The sequence below is a fragment of the Musca domestica genome, unplaced genomic scaffold (assembly GCF_030504385.1).
Source record: "Musca domestica strain aabys unplaced genomic scaffold, Musca_domestica.polishedcontigs.V.1.1 14, whole genome shotgun sequence".
NCBI lineage: Eukaryota > Metazoa > Arthropoda > Insecta > Diptera > Muscidae > Musca > Musca domestica.
In genome coordinates, this window is record NW_026712192.1 from 3,489,812 (window position 1) to 3,515,902 (window position 26,091).

Consider the following 26,091-nt stretch of genomic DNA (forward strand, 5'->3'; position numbering starts at 1 on the left):
GACATGATAATTTTGTTCCAAAGTTGCTCGTCATCTTCGGCCATTTCGATGACTCTTTGGGCCCATTCCAATCGACGAGGCTTGTCCGCAGGCAACATTCTTTGCGTCAATTGAATTTTGTACGGGAACAAATGCAAATCAATGCGAATAATCCGCTGTAAAGTGAACCGAGCCATGTCCAACTGCTGAGAACGGCGTTTTTGGGATGTTCTTGGGGACCTCTCAACACTGGCTCGTACGGCAGCGATATTCTCGGCCGATCGCCTTTGGCCTCTTCGGATTAGAAAGAGCCTTACCAGTTGAGTTTTCACAATTGACTTCTTCTGTTTAATGTAAATTTCAACTATTTCAGAGCGCTCGCGTGGCGTGTATTGGTTCATGGTAAAAATCTGCTTGGACTGACGCTTCGAACGCGGTATGTCATTAAGCGATGTGGCATCTCTGTCTAAAGTTTTGGCGTTGCCAGAGGGGTCCGTCGAATATGGGAACCCTGTACGACTACACCTTTTCGCATGTCCCCCGGAGTTGGTCAAAATTTCCCAGTAGAGTCTTTTATTAAATCATAATTCATCCAAGTCCACTTTTTCGAAGGTGATTAAAATTTTCAAATTTTTTTGGTAGCACATGTCACCTAGGTCCAATTTTTTCGCATCTCTCCAGAGCTGGTCTAAATTCCCTACCAGAGTCCAATTTCAGTCAAGGGGACCATAGGTCACCTAGGTCCATTTGACTTCAATTTCGGTCAAAAGTCCAATTTCGGTTAAGGGGACAATAGGTCACCTAGGTCCATTTGTACACCTTCCAAATGTTCCAAACTTGCTTTATTTTCGGGACCGTTGTCGCCTAGGTTTTCGTTTTCATACCTCCTTGGTCACCTGTCGTACATTTCCCGAAGCTTTTCTAAATCTCCCAACAGGGTATAATTCCGGTTCAATACAAGGTATTTCACTACTTGTTTACAAAAGTACATGGACAAATGAATGGACGGACCGAAGGGCAGACAGACGCACATGTATAAATCGGCTCAGAATGTTATTCTATGCAGATCATCAAAAGAAACTATGGGACTATCTCGCTTCCTTCGTTATGACAAACACAAATACACAATGATATAATACCCTGACTACAATGTGGTGTAGGGTATAAATATTGGTTTTCAAAATTTTCCAAAAATAATCACTTATATTCTTGTTTGTAACAACAGATTTACCTGAAAATTTCCAAGTATACTACAACATCGCCTGAAAGTAACATAGGTTATATAAATTTTTTAAATTCACTTGGAACTGGAGATATAGCATCATAATCGGAGGAACCTCCCAAAAATTTAGATTTATATGCACATATCTATTGATCGATTACATATATAGTCTATATATAATCTGGAACGCGCAACGAAATTTGGGACAAAAATAAATTTTCCAAATTATATTGAAATCGGTTCAGATTTGGATATAGCTCCAATGCATGTTTTCTTCCGATTTCACATATTTGATGCACCAAACATGATACGTAGTCCGATTTCAATGAAATTCGACATGAGTGACTAAATTTGGTACAAAAATAAGTTTTTCAAATTATTTTAAAATCGGTTCAGATTTGGATATAGCTCCCATATATATTTTCGACCGATTTCGTTTATTTGATGCCACAAAAAACGATTTGTATCTTCGATTTTAAAAAATTGAAATTTGTGACGGGATTTTGTCTGAAAATAAATTTGTCAAATTATATTGAAATCGGTTCAGATTTGGATATAGCTCTCATATATATTTTCGGCCGATTTCACATATTTGATGCACCAAACACGATACGTATGTCCGTTTCCAATGAAATTCGGCATAAGTGACAAAAATTGGTACAAAAATAAATTTGTCAAATTGTATTGAAATCGATTGAGGTTTGAGTATATCTCCCATATATATTATTCTCCCGATCTCATGTATGTTATGTACCAAACACGATATGTATGTCCGATTTCAATGAAATTCAGAATGTGCGGCGGAATTTGGTTACAATAATAAATTTGATCAATTAATTAGAAATCGGTTAAGATTTGGATATAGCTTCCGTATATATTCTCGGCCGATTTCACATATGTGTCGCACCAATTTTAATGAAGTATGGAAGGTGTGACGAAATTTGGTTTAAAAGTAAATTTTGTCAAATTATATTGAAATTGGCTGAGATTGAGATATGATTTTATTAAGAAGCATTTACCCACATCGCCTTTGCAGTGGTATTGGGCTTACAGTAAAAAAACTACACGACAATTTAATTGATAATACGATTATTACGGGGAAGTAGGTTGCTACCTCGAATTCTTTAATTCCAACAGAAATGCTACTCAACTTCAAAAGATTGGAGTTTCCTGCACGCTTGGCATTTGCTATGAAATAAATTAATCCGAAGGACTAAATTTGACATTTTCCTGCTTTTCTCATGGTCAGCTGTTTCTGGCATGTTCAAGCGTCGGTAGACCGAGCGATTTGTTTTTTTTACCCACTAAAGTATTACAATAATTAGGGTTTTTAAATTTTTGAATGGAAAAAATCAAATGGGGTAGCGAAGCGCACGGGTTTCAGCTAGTCTCATATCGATGTAGTAGACGATGTAGTCCAAATCTGTATTATATTTATATCAGACTTAGATATTGGACCACTCCTTCGGAACCTTCCCCATAGAGGGTCAACAGTTTGGAAAATATATTAAAATAAACGGTCATTAGACTCTTAACAAAATGTTGAATTGTTAAATTGTCGTTGATTTTTTAGAGAACATAGAGAACATTTCATATTTTATTTTTTGTCAGAAAGCTAATTCAAATGGAATGCAAATCCATTTATATACAAATTCATAAAATCGGCAAAAAAAAAACTTTTCGACCATTTTTATTAGAAACAAAACTCTAAGAAACACCATTACTAGAGCATATAATTTCTTTTTGGTTTAAAAATTCTCTCCATTGTCTATTTTTAGATTTTCTTTGGAGGAATTCAGCAAAAAAAAAAACAAAACACCTGCTTAACAGAACGTTACGGAAATTAACGTTCTGTAAATTCACTTAATTCACGTACGAAACTAAATCAGCGAGCAAGGTATGCGCGTTTTATGAGACTCTAGTTTTGCATCGTCTGCCTGCCTGTCAGTGCCGACAACAAGATGTTGATTCTCGCCGATAACATAAATGTATGTTTAATGGCTATGAGCATATGTTTAGAGAACAAGAAAACAAGATCATGCAAATTCAAATATTTAACTATTTAAGCATAAGTGTGAAGAGGTATTTTGAAAAAATGAGAAAGTTTGACAGAACTTTTCACATAGAAAATATGTATGGTATTTCGGTCAGATTTGGCTGGGAAAGGTTGAGGACGCATAGTTACAAAAAAAAAATCGTCTATTGGATAACCTTCCGATGCTATTAAGAGAGCATAAACAAGGTTAAAATTGTGATACATACCCTAATGGGAGAGGAACTGAAGGAGCCAGCCGCTATTGCCACATCTAACCAAAGACTGATCCAAATAAAAAATCTCTTCATGGTAAAAGTAATGAAATGTCACGTATTATGGGAATTGCTAGTATTAAAAATTTAACCCCTTGTGGAAAAGGTACGAAAAGCAGTTTGACAGTATTTTCCATGTTTGGTTCTGACTTAAGTCTGACATAAATACGACCATGTGTTTGGGTACTCCATTCGTTTTAAATAGAGGTGTGATCTAAATTACTGGGATGTTACTACACAAATCTATATCATTTTTATACCCTCCACCGTAGTATAGGGGAGAACGATGGCAATGTTTATGGAAAATACCCCAGACAAAAAACAAGGGAACTGATGAGGATTGGTGGCTCTTTCCGAAACCTAGGTATTTCCTGCCTTACCCCCTGGTAAAACATTACTATCGTTCTCCACTAATAAACAAACGTGGTTTTTATAAAAACAAAAATAATGGGCTTAAACCTGGCCATTATGCAAAAACAAAATACTATGGTATCCCGAACATTTAAATTTGCTATAAATTGGTAGCATACGCCCCAATTATGTAAGAAGCACCCTTGCATATAACTGTCAGCCAGACCTGATATGGTCTCCATATAACTGTAGCTCCAAATATTCGGTATATTGATTATTTGTTTCACACTTTTCATCGGAAATGTTTGAAATTAGCAATTTTAAGTTCCCAATGGGTGCTACATGCTATGACAGAAAACTGCATACGCAGTTCCAGGCATTCGTATAGCCCGCATATAAAGGTACCTATATTAGGTATTTTGATTATTTTAACGATATTAGACACCGAAATTGATTCAAATTTTGTGTATGAAGCTCCTAATGGGCACTACAGCCTATGACAACACGCTATGCAGGCCCAGGTCTTCGCTACATCCCCATCCCTGGCACGTCGCACTATTTATATAATATTTATTTAGGTCTGATACGAAATGAACAATATTGGCCCATTCCATCGGAATCTACTCCATAGAGGCTCAATAATTTGGATAATCTTAACAGAAATCAAAATATATTTTGATTAGTCGAACATTGGAAGAAGGTATATATATGACGGCAAAGCAAACTGAGGTACCATTGTGTGGGGGCTATGCATACTATGTTTCGCCTCCGGAGCTTACAAATTACAAAATATGAATTCTTGAAAAACTCCGTGAAAACATTTTCGAAAATCATCAATATATCGAATATCGGGAGGTACCGTTATATGGGCCTGTACAAAAACGTGGACTTATACATACAATGTTTCGCCACCGGAGCTAGAACCCATTGTTACCTATAAATATCAATTTTTAGATAAATTCGTAATAAATATGGCAAAATCAACAAAATACGAATATAGGTACCGAATAGGGAGGTACCGTTATATGGCAAATTTACCAAAACGTATACCGATATAGCTCATGTTCAATTCCAACCATAGGTTAGGTTATGTTTAAGGACGCGTGGTTGCCTTTTTAGACCTGCTGATCCATTGTGTTCATCCTAATAGGAAAATGAAGTTATGAGGGTGATCCACGGCTAGAGATCTTGCCGTGTCGTCTTTAGCCACAAAAATCATCTGGCTAATTGAAGAATTACTGTAGGGTCAGTGTTAGAGAACGAAGGCAAACCATGTGACACTGGTTCCCCCACAAACGTATCTCAGCAGATGTTCGATCGTATTAATTTCTTCTTCGTCCTGAAATATTCTACAGCAATCAATGACGCTGTCCCATTTCGAGGTCATTGCCCTCACCTTGCAAAGACCTGTGATGATACCCACCATAAGCTTTAAATCAGGTTTAAACAATGACAGTAGCGATTTTGTTCTCTTCTCCGAGAGTATGGGCCAGATTCTTTTGGAGATGTTGCATCCCCTTTCGTCCAGCCGTTTTTGTTGAATTCTCTCCGAGTAGGGTTTTTGTATAACCTGTAGGAAGTGGCACAGGGGTGGTTTAAATGAGTTCTCTACTTCAATGATAGTCGATTCCGATACTAGCCTAGACAATTCGCCAGTAGTCTCGTTGTCTGGAAAATTGTAATGGCCAGGAACCCAACAGAGCTTGATGGACAACCCAGCGTTTTCCAAGGATCTCCTACAGCCCGAAACAACCATAGACTCATAATTAGGGTTGTTACAAACGGAAAGTTAATATACCCTCGTTTTCAAGGTGGACGGTACAAAACGGTCTTTTCTTAATAACAATACTTTTAGAAGGAAACAAGTCAAAAAGCAGTAAGTTCGGCCGGGCCGAACTTTGAATACCCTCCACCAATTGAAAGGAATGTGGAAATTTTCAAAAAACAAAATCCTTAAAAAATTCTGTTAAAATTTTAAAAATACCGAATATAGCTGTTATATTGGGTCTATACGACGTGGACCTACATAGGCATTGTTTGTCATTAGCCAATACCATATACAAATTCGAAACTTGAAATAAACGGTGAATAATGTAGCTAAAATCATCAAAATATCGTATATAGGGAGGTACCGTTATATCGGATCTGTGCGAAGACCTGGCCCTGCATAGACAATTTTCTGTCACAGGCTGTAGCATCCGTTACGAACTTCAAATACCACCTCTCAAACAATTTCGATGGGTATTGTACCTAAACTCGTCAAAATACCGAATATAGGGAGGTACTGATATATGGAGCCTATACGAAGACCTGGACCTGCATAGGCAATTTTCTGTCACAGACTGTAGTTCCCATTACGAGCTCTAAATACGTCATTTGAAACAATTCCGGTGAATAATAACGCTAAAATCATCAAAATACCGAATTTTGGGAGGTACCGCTATATGGGGGCTATAAGAAGACTTGAACCTGCACAGACAATTTTCTGTCATAGGCTGTAGTATCCATTTCGAACTTCAAATACCAAAGTTGAAACAATTCCGGTGAATAATGTCGCTCAAATCATCAAAATACCGAATATCGGGAGGTAGCGTTATATGGGGGCTATACGAAGACGTGGACCTGCCCAGATAATTTTCTGTCATACACTGTAGTATCAATTACGAACTTCAAATACCAAATTTGAAACAATTTCGGTGAATAATGTCGCTAAAATCATCAAAATACCGAATATCGGGAGGTACCGTTATATGGGGGCTATAGGAAGATGTAAACCTGCAAAAATAATTTTCTGTCATAGGCTGTAGTATCCCTTACGAACTTCAAATACCAAAGTTGAAACAATTCCGGTGAATAATGACGCTAAAATCATCAAAATACCGAATATCGGGAGGTAGCGTTATATGGGGGCTATACGAAGACGTGGACCTGTACAGACAATTTTCTGTCGTAGGCTGTAGCATCCGTTACGAATCTCAAATACCAAATTTGAAACAATTCCCGTGAATAATGTCGCTAAAATCATCAAAATACCGAATATCGGGAGGTATCGTTATATGGGGGCTATACGAAGACGTGGACCTGCCCAGATAATTTTCTGTCATACACTGTAGTATCCATTACGAACTTCAAATACCAAATTTGAAACAATTTCGGTGAATAATGTCGCTAAAATCATCAAAATACCGAATATAGAGAGGTACCATTATATGGGGGCTATACGAAGACGTGGACCTGCCCAGATAATTTTCTGTCATAGGCTGTAGTATCCATTTCGAACTTCAAATACCAAAGTTGAAACAATTCCGATGAATAATGTCGCTAAAATCATTAAAATACCGAATATGGGGGCTATACGAAGGCGTGGACCTGCACGGACAATTTTCTGCCTTAGGCTGCAAATACCAAATTTGAAACATTTTCGAGTTTTGCCTTGTTAAGGCGAAGATCATATTTTATGATTTAAGTGTTTGTTTTCTCTTTCGAGACGAGCTTAATGATCTGAAATTTGCAGTGAAAAGGAAAGCCAGATAGACACTATCACACACTCACCACTATGCGACGCGTTTCGCCGTTGGTTAAGCGGCTCATCAGGCATATTTGATGTGGATGATGGCTTACAAGGGCCGTTCTCTGGAAAGTAGTATATATTTCGAACTTATTGCAAATTAGCATATGCGAATTATACACTAGAAACTCTCCAGGTTCGACTCAAGTTCTATTGGCAGATCTTTTTTCACAGCAACGTTTTGTTTTTTTTTTCGTTGAATAATATCCCTTAAAATACCAAAATAACGAAAATAGGGAGGTACCATTATAAGGGAGCTATACCAAACCGTGGACCTACATGAACAATTTTCAATACCAAAAGTCCTGCAGAAATAATATACATTATATAAAATCTTATCAACAGTCTTCATTTCGTTCGGAAGCTAGAGTGATTTCCGCAGACGGACAGACGGACGGAGGGACGGACGGACATCGCTAAATCTAAGTTGTGGGCTCTAAAATATATATTTCGAGGTGTTACAAACAAAATGACAAATTTAATATAACATCCATACTATGGTGGAGGGTATAATAATACTTTTAGAAGGAAAAAGACCCTCTTAAGGGAAGAGAGCTTTACAAGCTATATCGCATATGGAAGAGCTATTAAAGTTTTTTTATCTGTGGGCGGAATATTTTTATAAGTCACAAATTGACAAATACATTGTGAGATCTTCCAAAGATGGAAGGCCTTCTTGAAGTCCATTTCTATATTTCTGCTAAAATATGTCTTCGTTTACACTTAGGTTTTGTTTGTTTTGATTGCCATGATTTCTCAATTCAAAATTTCTCTGGGATTCTTTGAATTCGCAACAAGAAATCTTTTATACGAATACGAATACGAATTAAAAAACTGCTGATGAATGAATATTGTTTTTCGTCGTTCATTGTTTTATTGGCTGGCCATACAGTTTCTAAATTAGTTGACTTTTATTTAATTAGTTTTTACAATATTGGCAACAAAATTCATAAAAAAATATATATTTTATGAAAGACCCACAACACAGGCTGCATATTTAATAGGTTTTTTTGTGATATTTTCGCAAAAACTCCGAGCCATTGAAAAACTGAAATAGTCGAATCATTCGAAATCCAAACCTAAGCCAATGAAATTGTTATGCAAATAACGCCTGGCAATGGCTGGACGTTTCACTTTTTTCCAATCTCATTTAGTTTTCTTTTTGTTGTCTCTCAGCATTTGGAGTGAGGGGGGGAAAGGGGCAGAAAAATAAACGACACAAACGAAAACAAATTAAAAGATTCACTTTTGTTTTCATTTCTCATTCTCTGTCATTTGTCTAAATGTCGGTTTATTTGTTGTTGCTGCTGCTTCTTCTTCTTCTTCTTTTCCATTGGTATTTAAATATTTGTAAGCCAACTTCCATTTGATCGTTTCTTTTTTACAATTAATTACAAAGTCCGTTGCCGAGAGTCAGAGATGGATGGATGTCAGACGGATTTAATAACGTGATTAACGTGGCATCTTCATCTCGTTAATGGTCTTTTTGTTCAGTCGGGGGGTTTCAGATAAGTATTTGAAATCTCTATGCGTTGCATTAGCTGGATATGTGAAATTTTGAAAATTTTTATGGGTTAAAATTAATGAAACTATATTTAGAAATTGTTTGTAATTTGGCGGACATTAAAAGGTAGACAAACGCCATATTTTGTTGGAGTTTCTAAACCATGTTAGGTTAACTTATATAAGCCATAATAAAGTCTGTCTACAGACTTCATAGAAGGTCTTTAGATGATCTTCGCTCAATAAAATTTCTTGATACCTTTTTCTATATAGACACCCTCTAAAATTAATTAGGTCTATATTATAACTTTCCCTCCATAATAGTCCTGCAGGAGGTTTCTGTATATAGAAGATTCTTAGAGGGTAATCTGTCTATATTAAAGCTCTATCTCTTTATAGAATATCATATATCTATTTATGGAATACCTATATGTTTACCTATATTTTTTTTTAAAAAACGACTTCTTACCCGTTTTCCCACAGCCGGATTTCAGCCTTAAAAAATGTGTCTGGGAACTCAAGATATTTAAAAGGTTAACTATCTAAAGTAGACTCCTAAACTACATCCGTTTTTTGGAATCTTTCAAAAGTTTAAGGGACTAGGTCATCTGACTTTAAAGAACCTTTATAAAGTCCTCTATATGTAGGAGTCATTCATAAGGTCTTCAGATTGTAAAACAACTCCTAAAAATATTACGTCAATAGAAAATTTTTAAAAAGCTTTATTTTTTATGGAAAACCACTGGGAATAGAAAAAAGATCTCGGTTTCTGTCTTCAGAAGAGCTTTTAAAAACTTCGGAGTACAGAAACGGTTTTTATACCCTACACCACAAGGTGTCAGGGTATTATGTCTTTGTGCATTTGTTGGTAACAGGCAAAAGGAAACAAGATGGACCCATAGTTCCTTTTGATGATCTGCATAGAATCACATTCTGAGTCGATTTATGCAAGTCCGTCCGTCCGTCCGTCCGTCCGTCTGTCCATGTATTCTTGTGAACAAAATGCAGATCGCATTTATTATCCGATCCAGATGAAATTTTGCACAAATAATTCGTTTGGCCCAAGGACGAACCCTATTGAAATTGGAGATAATCGGTAAAAATTTAAATATAGCTTCCATATATATCTTCGTCCGATTTGCCTTTTATTGTGCACCAAACGTGTAATATCAGTCCGAATAGTGTAGAATTTTGCACGTACGATCAGATTGGACCTAAAAATAAGTATGCCAAATTTGATTGAAATCGGTTCAGATATAGCTATAGCTCCCACATATATATTGTTCATCCGATTTGTTATTTTTGTCCACCGCCGCCGTAATATGCACTCTTCAACAACAATATTTGGGGAAATATATCAAATACAGCTCAGAAATACATTTGCTAAATTTTATCGAGATCGGTTCAGATTTGGATATAGCTCCCATATATAACTTCGTCCGATTTACCTTTTATTGTGCACCAAACGTCTAATATTTGCCCAAATGGGATGGAATTTGGCACTTACGACCGAATTGAGTCTAGAAGCTAGTATGTCAAATTTGGTGAAGATCGGTTCAGATATAGCTATACTGTTCATCCGATTTGTCATATTTGTTACCCACAGCCGTAATATGCACTCCGTAACAACGATATTCAGGGAAATATATCAAATACAGCTCAGAAATATCTTTGCCAAGTTTTATCGAGATCGGTTCAGATTTGGATATAGTTCCCATATATATATATATATTTTTATCCGATTTCAAATTAATTTCGCACCAAATGGGCAATACAAGTCCGAATTTAAAAGATACAAATGCTTCGGCATATTTAGTCCTTTGAACTTTAAATCATAATTATAATCATAGCGTGTATGATTGAATTCTCCCATAAAAACTTTTAATTGTTATGTGGAGCTCTACTAAATTAGCAAAGTGGTGTAGGGTATCATAAAGTCGGCCCCGACCTACTTTAAGACTTTCTTTACTGTTTTTTTTTTTTTTTTTTTTTTTTTTTTTTGTAGTAAAGCTTCAATAGATTTCTATCAAAGTTCTTCTAAGAAAGTTCTTTAAACTGTCGCCTGTCTACAAAAAAATGTCAAAGTATAATTTACAGAAAGTATTATCGAAGGCCTTGTCTTCATAGAAGACCTTTTTGGAGGCCTTCTATAGAACGATCTATTATATATTTTTAATTGACAGAAATCTCTAAAGGTCAAAAATTCATTTACTGATCTTCTAAGGAAGAAGACGGCTACCAGAAGGTATTTTATATTAAGTGAAAAAAATATCTGCAGTGGATAAAAGACCTTTTTAGGAAGAGAAACCCCTAACAGAGAAAGTAGAACCAGATCCTTCATCCAAAAATAGAAGATTTTTAAAAATCCTCTATAAAATCAACTAGTGTCCTTCAATGAAAAGAAAATCTCTCACAAGACTTCTCAAAGTTTATCTTGAAACCAAATCCTTCTAAAGAAGGAAAGCCTCGTAGAGGACCTCAAGAGATGAAATATATCTTTATGAGATCTTTAAGGAGACAGCCATTCTCTAGATCGAGTTTATTTTATAGCCAGAAGGTCCTCTAAAGATCTTCTAAATATAGATAGACTATAGACCTTGTAAAGGTCTTCTACAAACATGAAACCTAATGTTTTTTATAATGACCTAATACGGGAATTTTCAACACCCTGATATTATTGGTTGAGATTTTAACATAGGAAGTACTATTTTATTTCTGGTATTTGACATACGAGGTACTGTTTTATTGGGTACAGGCATAAAAAATAGGCACACGAATTCAAATCACATTTGACGTTTTGCTGCAAGATCTAATACTATCACCTGTATTTGAAAATTTTCTTCCCCCCATGTTTTAAACCACACCGATTAAAACATTTGGCCATGATCCTCAAAATAGTTTCAATTGGAAAGTGGCTTCATATGAGGGCTACTTTTTGCGGGAAGGCGTTCTACTAACTCTAAATAGTAGGTAAATTAACATTCGGGATATCCCAAGACGTAGACCGTAGATATTGATGGAAGTTTTCTATTTATTAAGAACCCAATATATGAAAATATTCCGAAGCAATTACGGAAATAAAAAAAATACTTGAAATCGGCGTATACCCCTATATGGGGGCAATACTTAGATGCGGACCATCACCTATATTTTAATGATTCTAGATGTAATCCAAAAATCTTTAATAAAACTATATCTTAAAATTTGCGAATTATAGAAGAAAATAGTGGCCGCCATCTACAGGTCTAATCTACTAACCGATTAATTTCACCTCCGCTTAGTATTTCCCATGTATGACATTTTTTTCAAAAAAATTTTTATGTAACTTATTGAGTTTACATATTTCTTTTCTTCAAAGACTCCTAATGAAAATTTATGTCAAATGTTTCTTTATTTGACACCTACTCCAAAAAATTTGGTATTGCGGATACGTGGAGACGACTTTTGATTTTTTTTTTTTTTTTTGACGAAAAGATGATTTTATCCAAAATTTTTGTAGATTAATTTGAGTTTTTTGATCCTGTTAAAAAGTAGTCATATTTTGAACGCTCGACGTTCAAAACCAAACCTAGTATTGTTGTCAGTAATATTGACGAAGACACTATATATCTAAAATGCGCGGCTTGCAAAGAATCTTAATTCGACAATTTTAAAAAGTGCACAAGAGGTCACGTTGGCTTGCAAACATTCGAAATGCCTTTTATTCCTTAAGCCATAAGGCCACAGAGGATACAGGACATTTGCAGTCGATCTAGGGGTGTCCGCACGATAACTCGATAGAGTATCCAATCAATTCTCAATCAATTTCTCAGTGGCCGAAAAATGGCTCGTGGGCTGAACATATCGCAATACTCCATTCGGCAAATATTGAAAAATGAGCTCGGGATAAAGCCATTGAAATTCCAAAAAGTGCAAGAACTTACACCGCAACAGAAAGAAAATAAACACAAAAGAGCTAAAGAGTTGCTTCGCTTGGCTGAATGATGTGAACTGCCGAATTTGGGTTTCTCCGATGAGAAAACATTCGTTGTGCAAAGAAAATGATCGTGTTTACTTGCCAAAGAAAATGTGCACCTTCGGTTGGCCACCAAAACTCAAGCGCCGACCATGGTGATGGTGTGGGCCGCCATAACAGCCGACGGTCGCTCTCCGCTCGTATCAATCGACTGAGGTCTTAGCAAGTTAGAAAATATCAGTCGGTTTTGCCGACAGATGTATACCCTCCACCAATGTCCGTTTATCAAAATCAAATTGAACTTGCGTTATGATTATTTCAATACTGACCCCGGATCGTACCGAAGGAGTAGGCCAATATTAAATATAAATATCACAACGTGCCAGATTTTGACAATATCGACTAATTCCTTCACTCTATATGAGATATGTGATTATTTTTTGTGTTAAATGTTTAATTTTAACCTTTTGTGAATAAGAAACCAGAAGGAGATCTCATCAGATCTCTTGATCTATTTATTAAAAGTTTTGGCACTTTGCAGGGGAGAAACCAAAAGGTGCGGACCCATATTCACAATAGGTCTTGTGTTAATGGAGATATTGGGATGTGCCGAGTTTTAAAAGGAACCAGCTACACATTCTGCGACTTTAAAGCTTCATGGTTTTTATACCCTACACCACAAGGTGGTCAGGGTATTATATATACCCCCTGTAGCCATATGGCTGAGGGTATAAAAAGAAAGGATAATCCGATTCTGCTCCAACTTTGCAAAGCCTAATATTTGCGTCAGTGCTAGGTCAGGTGTGAAAACGGACAATATCGGTCCACTCCATCAAGTACCTCCCCCACAAATGGTCAAAATTTTGAATAACAAAAATATACAACTCTCATAAAATTTGATCTTAGAGTTCGATTGTCTTCAAATTTCACACATCCTAATATTTATATTAACCCAAGGTCTGGTGTTAAGATGAAGAATATCGGTCCACTCCTTCTAGTACCTCCCCCACAAAAAGTCGAAATGTTCAAAAAATATATTTTTTGCACAGAACGAGAAAGGATAATCCGATTCTGCTCCAACTTTGAATTTCCTAAAATTTGCGTCAGTACTAAGTCAGGTGTGGAAATGGACAATATCGGTCCACTTCATCAAGTACCTCCCCCACAAATGGTCAAAATTTTGAATAATTATAACTCTCATAAAAAGTGATGTAAGAGCCCGATTGTCTTCAAATCTCACACAACAATATCGGTCCACTCCTTCTGGTACCTCCCCCACAAAAGGTCAAAATTTTCAAAATTTTTTTTTTATTTTTTTTTTTTTTTTTTGCACAGAAAGGGAAAGGATAATCCGATTCTGCTCCAACTGCGCAAATCCTAATATTTGCGTCAGTTCTAGGTCAGGTGTGAAAATGGACAATATCGGTCCACTCCATCAAGTACCTCCCCCACAAATGGTCAAAATTTTGAATAATTACAATCTCATTAAATGTGATGTAAAAGTCTGATTGTCTTCAAATTTCACACATCCTAATATTTGAATTAACCCATGGTCTGGTGTGAAGGGGGAAAACATCGGTCCACTCCTTCTGGTACCTCCCCCACAAAATATTGAAATTTTGAGTATCCATTAAGCTCATAAAACGCCAAATTAACATCCGATTCCATTTAGATTTGGCACATCTGTCGAAATATTTATTTCATATTTTTGGGTCCGATAGGAAATGGGCGATATTGGCCCATTCCTTCGGGATCTTCTCCATAGAGGGTCAAACGTTTGAATAATCTTAACACTAGTCAAAATATATTTACATAATCGAACATACGCTGAGGGTATATATCTGGCGGCAATACCGACTGATACTTTTTAACTTGTTTATACAGTAAAATATTTAGACCTTTTGTGGGGGAGGTACCAGTAGGAGTGGACCGATATTGCCCATCTCCAAACTCGATCTAAATTTGATAATAATATTACGATGTACCAAGTTTGCACCAACCAACAAGACAAACAGACGGGCGGACGGACGGACATCGCTAGATCGACTGCAAATATTTTGAAACCGATTTGGTCTAAAGAGACCTAGGGTCGAAAACTCTTTTTCCAGGAGGCACGATATGGACGTATTTAATGGTATATGTCCTCTCTAGCCATATGACCGAGGGTATAAAAAAATCTAAATTATTAATCTTTATTTGGAAGAGGCACATACTAGCCGTATCATCGGATGTATAGCCTATTAAACCACATGACTGCGGGTTTAAGTCTTTACGCGAAAGCTTTGACTCCAAGTGCCTTAAAAAGACAATTTTAATCGAAACCAAATTGTAAATGAAAAAAAAATGTCTTCCAAGTATTGAAATTGACTTTCGTTTTTTAAATCCACTTTTTCATAGTCGGAACCATGTTTTGGGAAATAATTTCCCCAAAAACACCACAAATGTCATGGGGAAACAAGAGTTATATATGTTTTTTTTTTATTAGTTGTCCCCCTTTGTTTTTGTTTTATATGTTTTCATATGTTATTGTTGTTGGTTTCGCATATGCTTTAGTTATTGTTATCGTTGTTTTTTTTTCCTGTTTACCTTAATTTTTCAGTTAAATGGCGACATTTGACACATGGCACTTGATTGGTGTGTAACAATCGCTCAACGGGTGAAAGATTATCCAACGACGATGATGGTGAGGACGGCGATGTTGACTTTGAATTTTTGGACTTATTGGCCGAATTGGAATTCAATGAGCTATCCGTGGTCTCACTGGAGGTATAATTCATTTGTTCTATGGGCCGTAGATCCAGGGCGGGACGTTTCGATTCAAGTTTGTTGGCCGATAATCCCCTCCGGGTGAAATATCCCAAATGATCTTCAACACTTGAGCTGGCATTGTAGAGGATACGCTCATATTCTGCCACATCACAGTCATTGAGGGTGACCTTCTGTTCGAAGACCCGCGGGGTGATGGCGGCCTGTTTGAGCAGTTCCATTCTTTTGTGACGCAATTCAATGGAAAATATAAGACGCACGCGTACAAAACGTTTACGATTCGAACGAGACGCCTGACTGTTTACCTTTTTCAAATGGCGTCGATTTTGTTTGCGTTCTAGTTTGTCTAGGCGATTTAGAGATTTGGCACTGATGTTCAGGGGACTTGCACTGTAATCGGTTAGGTTGTTTAGATCTAAGGCTGAACGATGTTTGCGCCAAGGCACCAAATCGAATTGGCCGAAACGCTTCTCACAATCACCCTGGCCCCCCGACCAGGGATAGAAATTCTCTTTGGTCTCGTTGAAGCACAAAATCCAATCGGAGGGTTTGGGGGAAGATTTCACAGGCGGCTTACACTCAATTGTATCGTAATGAGAATTTGAGGAGTTACTGAGCTTGGTAGGGCTGCGTTGAGGGGCTGCTTTAGATGGACCCGTAACTAGACGATTTTTGGCACTGGCCTGTGGCTTGTGGTATTTGTAACGCGGCACCAGCTTCTTTTCCAACATTCGGGTATCTAGACCGTATTCTTCGCGCAAAAGTTCAATTTCTTTGGAGGAGGCGGCATACTGCACACCATTCCAAATGGTAACCGGGGTAACACTGCTCGAATGGCTCGTTGTGGTTATTACACTTTCCCGGCGACGTCCAGACGACGACATATCTAATAGGCGAGCGTAATTATTTCAAGTTTTCCACAACAAAAACAACAACAACAATACCGAAACTGCTGTTCTAAACTCATTACTGTTTCCGGTTGTTGATTAAGTTTCCATTTTTTTTTATTTATTTTTTTTTTTTTGGGGCTTTTGGTTTTTGCCCTGCTGATGGTCTGATATTTGGAGTTGGTAATGTTTTTTTTTTTTTTTTTTTTGTTTTTCTGGTGCACCACCATTCACTTGTTCCACCACTTTATAAAAATTCACACACACACCAAAAACAAAAACACAAAAAGAGAAAGAACCAAAACGAAAAAATATCTATTTTTTTTTTTTTTGAAAATAAAATATAACCCGACGGCGTCGTTCGTCAAACGCGTCTGCTCGTTGTAACGTGTTTTCCGAAAATGATGACAAATGTTTGGAAAAAGGTATGCAAAACCTGGTAGTACCTCTGCTGCCACACAATGGTAACAATGACAGCAACAACAACAACAACAATCACACTGATAATGATGGCAACATTCAGTCCATCACTCAGCCAGCCATTCATTCAAAACTGAAACACAAAAATAACAATTGGCAAAAGCCCAACCAGCGGCAGCCGAAGCAGAAGCAGCAGCGATACCTTAAATTATGGCCCATTGTCTGAATTAATGTGGTGGCTGGATGTGTGTGAGAGATACCTACCACCGCACAACAACCACCATCATTATTAACTAGACAAAGTGACGAGCTGGCTGACTAACTGACTGTGGCTATCAGCAGCAGCAGCGGCATTGCCACTTGTTGCCCATATGCTGTTGGTGTTGTTATTGTTACTGGCTGCTCTTTGACTTGTTACCTCTATTATCTGCATATAAAGTCTCGCAGGGCAAACTGAGTTTGAGTCTAATTTTATGCCTTCAATTGCCTCTCCCGGCCTCTCGCAGAAGATGATAACTAAACTGTGTGCGTATGTTGTAATTTTTCACAACAAAAACAATAATATTTAAAACATATTAAAATATTTGTTTACCAACCCAGCGCACCCCGCTCGCATTTGAGTTTACTGCCAAAAATTTAATGAAGTTCAACAAGGTGTTAACAAGCCTTAATGGGCTTGAAAAACGTAGATTTCAATATTTTTTTACCTAATAGATTGGCGTAACTTTTTTTTGAAATTGCAACAAACGTGCAGTTATCTTGGGTAATACACGATAATTTTTAAAAACAAGGGGGGATAATTTTGGAGTAGTTATCTCAGATCTAATCCCCCAACCCAGTCAACGTTCACACTACAGCCTGTATGTAAAGGTAAGTGGAGAAAAATGGTTCTCATTACTTTTATATTACAAATCTTAAACTTCCATATTAACACAATCCCAGGCCTAATTTTTAAACCCCTTAGTTTACAGGGTGAGATGAAAAAACTGAAACCAACTTCAGACTGCTGTCATTTATAAGCTACTAGTCCGACAGCCGTTAAAATTATTCCAGTGACAGCTCATTATATTGTTTACAAGTGTACAAAAGCATTTTGGTGAGAATTTTCCGGAAAAAAATTATTCGTGTAGCGTAGCCCGACGCCAATTAAAGAAGCGACTTGATCGAAACCCGCATCGCAATGGCTCGTGAGCTGAACATATCGCAATATTCCATTCGGCAAATATTGAAAAATGAGCTCGGGGTAAAGCCATTAAAATTCCAAAAATTGCAAGAACTTACACCGCAACAGAAAGAAAATAGACTCAAAAGAGCTAAAGAGTTGCTTCGCTTGGCCGAAAGTGGTGAACTGCCGAATTTGGTTTTCTTCGATGAGAAAACATTCGTTGTCCAGCAGTTTTTAAACAAACAAAATGATCGCGTTAACCTGCTAAAGAGTTCAGCTGAAAATGTGCACCTTCGGTTGGCCATCAGAACTCAAGCGCCAGCCATGGTGATGGTGTGGGCCGCCATAACAGCCGATTGACGTTCTCCGCTCCTATTAATCGACCATGGCATCAGAATATATGCCGAATATTATCACGAAAATATTCTGGAGGGTGTATTAAAGCCTTGGGCACGCAAACATTTTTGCTGCAGACCTTGGAAATTCCAACAGGACTCAGCACCATTGCACTCAACACGCTCCACCCAATTCCAGCGCACAATGGCCACCAATCCGTTGGACTGTTATGTCTGGAGTATTTTGAAAAGCAAGGTTGGCACTAAAAAATACAAAATACTCAAGCAAACGCTTCGCCGGGAATGGGCCATTGGGAAGGAATTTGGAAATTAAAAAAAATACGTTGAAAAATGCTGTTAAAAATCTTAAATTTGGGTCTATACGAAGACGAAGTTTTGTCATAGGTCATTAAAATATTCAAATAAGAAACTTGAAAAAATTCCGGTGAATAATGTCACAAAAACATCAAAATACCGAATATTGGAAGGTACTGACATATGGGGGCTATACGAACACCTGGACCTAGATTTTCCGTCACAGGCTGTAGTACCTGTTACGAACTGGAAAGTACCAATAGCGAACTTCAAATGCCAGATTTGAAACAATTCCGATAAAAATTGTCCCTAAACTCATCAAATACCGAATATCGGGAGTTATTGATATATGAAGGCTATACGATGGGGTTAACCTGTGTACACATTTTTTATCTTTGGCTGCAGAACCCATTACGAACTTTAAATACAAAATTTTAAACAATTCCGCCAAAGAATGTCGCTAAAATCGTCAAAATATCAAATATCAGGAGATACCGTTGTACGGGAGCTATACGCAATCGTGGACCTACACAGACAATTCTCTGCTAGGGGTAAAGTACTCAAAACGAACTCCTTTTGTGGATTTTCAGACAATTCCATTGAAAAATCTGACTAAAATCATGAAAGCACCGAATATCGGGATGTACAATTATATTGGGGATATACAATATCGTGGACCTATATAAACAATTCTCTTCCAGGGGGCAAACTTTTCAGAATAAACACCTTGTGTTGAATTTCAGACAATTCCATTGGAAAATTATCCTAAAATCATCAAAATGCCGAATATCGGGGGTACGGTTATATGGGGCCCATATGATATCGTGGACCGATATAAACCACCTTTGAACTTGACCTGCCTGCACACAAAAGGCTGATCTGTGCAAAATTAACTTTTATCTCAATTCGCTTTGACTCTAGCGTGATTACAACCGGCGAAGAGACGGACAGGGCTAAATCGTCATGGAATTTTGCGCTGATGAATCTATAACCTCCATACAATGAATGATAGAGGGTATAAAAAACAAATGAGTGGGGGCAACAACATCTTCTTTTGAATTTATCCTAACTATAATGGTGGACCTATCGTCACAAAATTTTGCATTTCAGAGATTCTCAAAATATCAAAAATTTTGAAGTGCCGTCATATATGACCAATACATAATAGGGAACGTATTCTTACAAAATTATTCAGGGAGAAATTCTGTCAGCTCTGAACTCAAAACTTCAAATTCCTCCTGATTGGGTTTAAAATTGTGGTCGAAACCATCAAAATACCGAATCATACCAAATACTGGAGCAATATTGAACATTTTTAGCGTGAAGAGATGATATCTACTCATAACTCTAAAGTAACACGTGATTTGGTTTAAAATTGTGGTCAAAACATTAAAATACCGAAAATGAAGGAAGTAACGCTACTTTGTGGGCCATGTCGAAAAGTGGACTGATATGTCCCACTTTTAATACCAAACATACTTGGGTAATATGAATAATCGAGCAAAAATTCAAGGCGATAGAATCGTTTCCTGACTTAATCTCTAGTTTGAATAAAATTGTATTAAACTACTTTATATCATTCGAAAAGGGAAGAAGAGGGACATCGCTGAAACGAGATAGAATTTTATGCTGTTCAGGAATATATATGTTTTGTTGGGTCTAAATTGTATACGGCGAGAAGTTACAAACGGAATGACAAAATTAATATACCCTCCACACTATGTATGGTAGAGGGTATAAGAATAGCGGCTATAAACTTTATATTATTAATAGAAGAATAAACTAAACCATAAGCATTAGATAACTAAAACTTATTTACCTTAAAATATACTTAATACTTACAGTTTCCAACATCCTTATCAACAAATTCTTGTAGATTGGACCTTGAGAACGTGTGTTGAGAGCGAATTCCAAAGAGAAAATGAATTATTTGCAAGATAATAGTCAAACTAAAAGTTGCTCTCAGGAAAATTGTTTGACGTAATAGCCTGAAATTGATTTTTGCACGAGTCGTATGAATAAAATTCAAAATTGGTAGTAGAATTCGACGTAACTGCAACTGCAACAGGACAAAATGGAAAATGGCTTAGAAATTCGACATATTCCTCGTACAATTGTTTACAAATCTCCAAATTCGCAGGATAAAACCTTGTAGAAATTTCAGCCAATAAGTTTTTTTTTCAGGTTCAGTCGGCGCTTCAATGAGCTTTCGTTTTAATTGTTCATTTTCTTCGTTGTTTTCTTTAAATAATTTTCCCGGACACATAAAAGAACGGTTTAAAATATATGTATTCAATCAATAAATTGTTCAAATGTTTTGCAAAAAAAATCGATTTTTTCCAAAACAATCTTTTCTATGGTTTCTTTGTATCGATTTGTAAATATTTCAAAATCAAAACTCAAAGTGCTCACATAGTTCTTTTGTTATAGCAATAGATATGCCAAACGGCCCAAAAACGTACGTTAGCGACACTGGTTATACGCGTATTCTCTTTTCGAGAGAGATTTTTAATGTTGAATTCTCAGTTATGCTCATACACTCATTCTCAATTTTGTTATCCCCATTTTTAGTTATAACAATTGCATAAGATAATTAATGGTATAATCGATAGAGAAATGCAATTTCATAAAAGAAATGTGTGAAAAGCACATTTTTATACCCTCAGTCTTATGGCTAGAAAGGGTATATATCATTTGATACGGCCAAAACGTTCCTCATCGAAATGACGGTTTTAGACCTTAGGTCTCATTGGACCAAATCCGTTTCAGGACATTTGGAATCGATCTAGCTATCCGACCATCCGTCTGTCTGGTTGGCCAAACTTAGTATATCGTAATATTATTATCAAACTTAGAGCGAGTTCGGCGATGGGCAATATCAGTCAACTTCCTCTGGTACCTCTCCCACAAAGGATCGAAATTTACAAAAACCAGTAAAGAAAGTCCTAAAGTCAGGCGGGGCCGACTTCATGATACCCTACACCACCTTGCTTATTTAGTAGACCTCCACATAACAATTAAAAGTTCTTATAGGAAAATTCAATCATACACGCTATGATTATAATTAGAATTTAAAATTCAAAGGACTAAATATGCCGAAGCATTTGTTTCTTTTAAATTCGGATTTGTATTGCCCATTTGGTGCTTAATTAATTTAAAATCGGATGAAGATATATTGAGGGAGCTATATCCAAATCTGAACCGATCTCGATAAAATTTGATATATTTCCTCAAATATTTTTGTACAGAGTGCATATTGCGGCTGCGGAGAACAAAAATAGCAAATTGGATGAACCATATATATGGGAGCTATAGCTATATCTGAACCGATTTCGATCAAATGTGGCATACTTATTTTCAGGCCTAATTTGATATATTTCCCTGAATATCGTTGTTACGGAGGGCATATTACGGCTGTGGGTAACAAATATTACAAATCGGATGAACAATATATATATATGAGCTATAGCTATATCTGAACCGATCTTCACCAAATTTGACATACTAGCTTCTAGACTCAATTCTGTCGTAAGTACCAAATTTCATCCCATTTGGGAAAATATTAGACGTTTGGTGCACAATAAAAGTAAATCGCACTAAGTTATATATGGGAGCTATATCCAAATCTGAACCGATCTCGATAAAATTTAGCAAAGGTATTTCTGAGCTGTATTTGATATATTCCCTCAAATATTGTTGTTACAGAGTGTATATTACGGCTGCGGAGGACAAAAATAACAAATCGGATGAACAATATATATGGGAGCTATAGCTATATCTGAACCGATTTCGATCAAATTTGACGTACTTATTTTTAAGCCTAATCTGGTTGTATGTGCAAAATTCTATACTATTCGGGCTGATATTACACGTTTGGTGCACAATAAAAAAGCAAATCGGACGAAGATATATATGGGAGCTATATCTAAATTTTGACCGATTATCTCCAATTTCAAAAGGGTTCTTCCTTGGGCCAAACAAATGATATGTGCAAAAATTCACCTCAATCGGATAATAAATGCGATCTGCATTTTGTTCACAAGAATACATGGACAGACGGACGGATGGAGGGACTGACATGCATAAATCAACTCAGAATGTAATTCTATGGAGATCCTCAAAAGTAACTATGGGTCTATCTCGCTTCCTTCTTCATGTTACAAACAAATGCACAAAGACATAATACCCTTACCACTATGTGGTGTAGGGTATAAATATTTTATTGCACACAAAAAGAAAGGAGAATCCGACTTTGCCAATCCTAATATTTGCATCAGTGATAAGTCAGGTGCGAAAATGAACAACATCGGTCCACTCACAATGGGTCAACATTTTGAATAATTAAAACCCTTATAAAATCTGATGTAAGAGTCAGATTATCTTCAAGTTATACCCGCCACAAAATTTTTATTTACCTAAGGCCTGGTGTAGATGGAAAATATCGGTCTACTCCTTCTGGTACACGCCTCCCTCCCAAAGGTTCAAAATGTTTAATATCCATGTTGTTTATAAAATGCGAAATTAACATCCAATTTCATTGAGTCTTGACACATCTCAATATTTCTATTAACACAAAATCTGTTATAAAGATGGTAGAGATCGGACCATTACTTCGGGTAACACCCCCACAAAGGGTCAAAGTTTTGAATAACCAAAACGATTATAAAATTCGAAATAAGCATTCGGTTCTTTAAATATTATACACATCCCATTATTTCTACTAACACAAGATCTGCTGTAAAGGTGGGATATATCGGTCCACTCCTCCTGGTACCTCTCCCTCAAAGGGTCAACATTTTGAATAATTTAAATTTTTATAAAATGTGACATAAAAGCCTGATTGTCTTCACAGTTCGCACATGTCAACATTTGTATCAACACAAGATCTGGTGCAAATATGGAATATATTGGGCCACACCTTCTGGTACCTACCCCCCCCCCCCCCCTCCATAGGGTCAAGATTTTTGTTACTTATAATCCTTATAAATGCGATTATCCCTAAACCAAGTATATCTCCGTGTTTGTCTAAACTGAAGATCTAATGTGAATATCGACCCTCTCCTTTTGATACCTAATCCACAAGGGGTCAAAATTTTAAATTAGTCAGGCATGATAAAATTATAAATAAATATTTGATGTTTATTCTAACTTCGCACAATGCTAGACCTTCATCAAAATTAGTTCTAGTGTGAATATAGAATTAATCCTTCCATTCTTTCAGTTACCTCCCCCACAAAAGGTACAATAATAATATTTCCATAAGCCATGGATGTAATGTAAATATGGAATAGGTCGTATTATCGGTTTTAATGCATTCACTCTTTTTCCTACCTCCTCCACAAAAAATTCAAAATTTTTTCAAAAAAAAAAAATGTAAATTGTTGTTGTTAAATGTAAAAAAATGAAATAGTCAATATAGTCCAAACCTGGCACGTCGCAATAATTATATCAGACTTAGGTCATATGCGAAATAGGCAAATTTTGGCCCACTCCTTTTGTACGATCAAATGTTTGAATAACCAGGTCAAAATATATTTTATTATCGCAACATAAGCCGAGAGTATATATCTGTCGACAAAACCGACTTATACTTTCAAACTTGCTTGTATGCTTTGTGTCATAAATATGTCGGCAAAATTGTTTAATACTATTTCTATGCTTCCTAATCTTTTTAAATCAATAGATGATTGATCGACTCTATGCATATGATTTCACTTTCTTTTCATTCCAGATTCACAAAACATAAATGCCTAAAAACATGCTTCAAAATTTGTAAATAAAAAATGTAGGCTTTCAATATTTTTCAATATTTTTTAAATAATAATTATACTCTACAACACTATGTGTTGGGGGTATTATAAGTTTGATTGGCCAGAATTTATGTAACACCTCGAAATATTGGTTTCCCACATAGGAAAGTATATATGGATCTTCCTAGCTCGCCGAGCTGAGTCGATCTAGCTATGTATGTCCGTCCGTCCATGTTAATTTGTAATCACGCTACAGGTCGCAATTATGGCCCTATCCTTACGAAATTTTGCACGAAGGTGGGGTTAGGGTCAGAATAGAAGCCTATTTCTTTTGGAGACGATCGCCAAATGTTTAGGGGTTGAAATGGACCAAATACTGAAAAAATGTCGGATTTTGCAGTAGCTATACAGGTCGCAATTATAGACCAATCGACGCGGAATTTCGCATGTAGCTAGAGTTTAGGTCGGGGAAGATGCCTACCAATTTGGATGGTCATCGGATAATATTTAGCGGGTAAAATAGACCATATCTTTTTTGTTGGAAAAATTCAAAATTTTTCATTAAACCGCGAATCCCGGCGAAATCACAAAGCCATGACAAGGTTACTTCTGATCTTTACATTGATGTTAACATCCAACAAAACGGATAAATAGCAAAATATGTGCGATATATATGTTTATCAAAGAAGATATGCTTGAAAGATCTCTTATATGTCGAGAACGGCTGAACTGATTTCGACAGTTCTCATTAATTCAAAACGGCCTCTTAGCAGGAAAGAAAAAACGTCTAAAAAAATTGCATAAAAATATCTCTCTAAAGATGAAAATATTGATTTTGTAATATTTTCTCATAATTTTTCAATTTTGTCATATTTTTGGCATATTTTCATTTTGAATTAAACATTTGGTAATATTTCTACAGCTAACAAAACTAAGTAGTTAGGATATCAGGATATCATATACAGATCGCATTTATGGCCCGATCCTTATGAAATTTTGCATGGGGATAAGATGAGGGTCAGAATAGAAGCCTACTCTTTTTGGAGATGATCGCCATATATTTAGGGGTTGAAATGGACCAAAAAACTGAAAAATTGTCAGCAGGTCGTAATTATCGCCCGATCCTCACGCACATTTGAATGGGGGTTACTGGACATTGCAAAAGCCAAGCAGTTTTGGATGGCCATCCAAAAATATTCAATGTGCGAAATAGTTTGCCAACTTTTGTAGACATAATACGAAAATGTCCATTCCAGTGACTTTTTGGAGAATTCACAAATACAGGAAAGACGCACTTCTGACTATTTCGTTAACGCTGATTTCGTTGAAGAATATAGTCAAATGTCTACATCTTGTATAGATGCGTTTCAGTCAAAAACCAATAATAAATGTTAATTTTTTGCCACTTCTGAGAGATTATAGGTCTTTGGGAAATATTGGTTTCAGATCTAGGAAGACCATTTACGTGCAACATCTTCCAATAAATTGGAAATGAGCAAATTACTTTAAGTTGCTATTATTTGAAACCTGATGGTTTTCTTTTATTATTTGTCAATCAATCAAATAAT

General features: G+C 36.4%; 1 protein-coding gene across 3 annotated transcripts in view; it reads right to left on the reverse strand.

The window, feature by feature from the left end:
• Positions 1-26,091, reverse strand: part of LOC101899134 (homeobox protein 2) — a 237,322-nt gene that overhangs the window by 116,820 nt on the left and 94,411 nt on the right. Inside the window, exon 1 of one of the 3 annotated variants that reach the window (XM_059119127.1) lies at positions 15,472-16,650. The exons of 1 other annotated variant lie outside the window; for it this stretch is intronic. In XM_059119127.1, coding sequence (XP_058975110.1) covers positions 15,472-16,535 — 1,064 coding nt within the window. In that variant the 5' untranslated portion in view covers positions 16,536-16,650. Of the gene's footprint in view, positions 1-15,471; positions 16,651-26,091 lie in introns of those variants that run through there. One more of the 3 variants, XM_059119126.1, reaches the window with a different exon arrangement.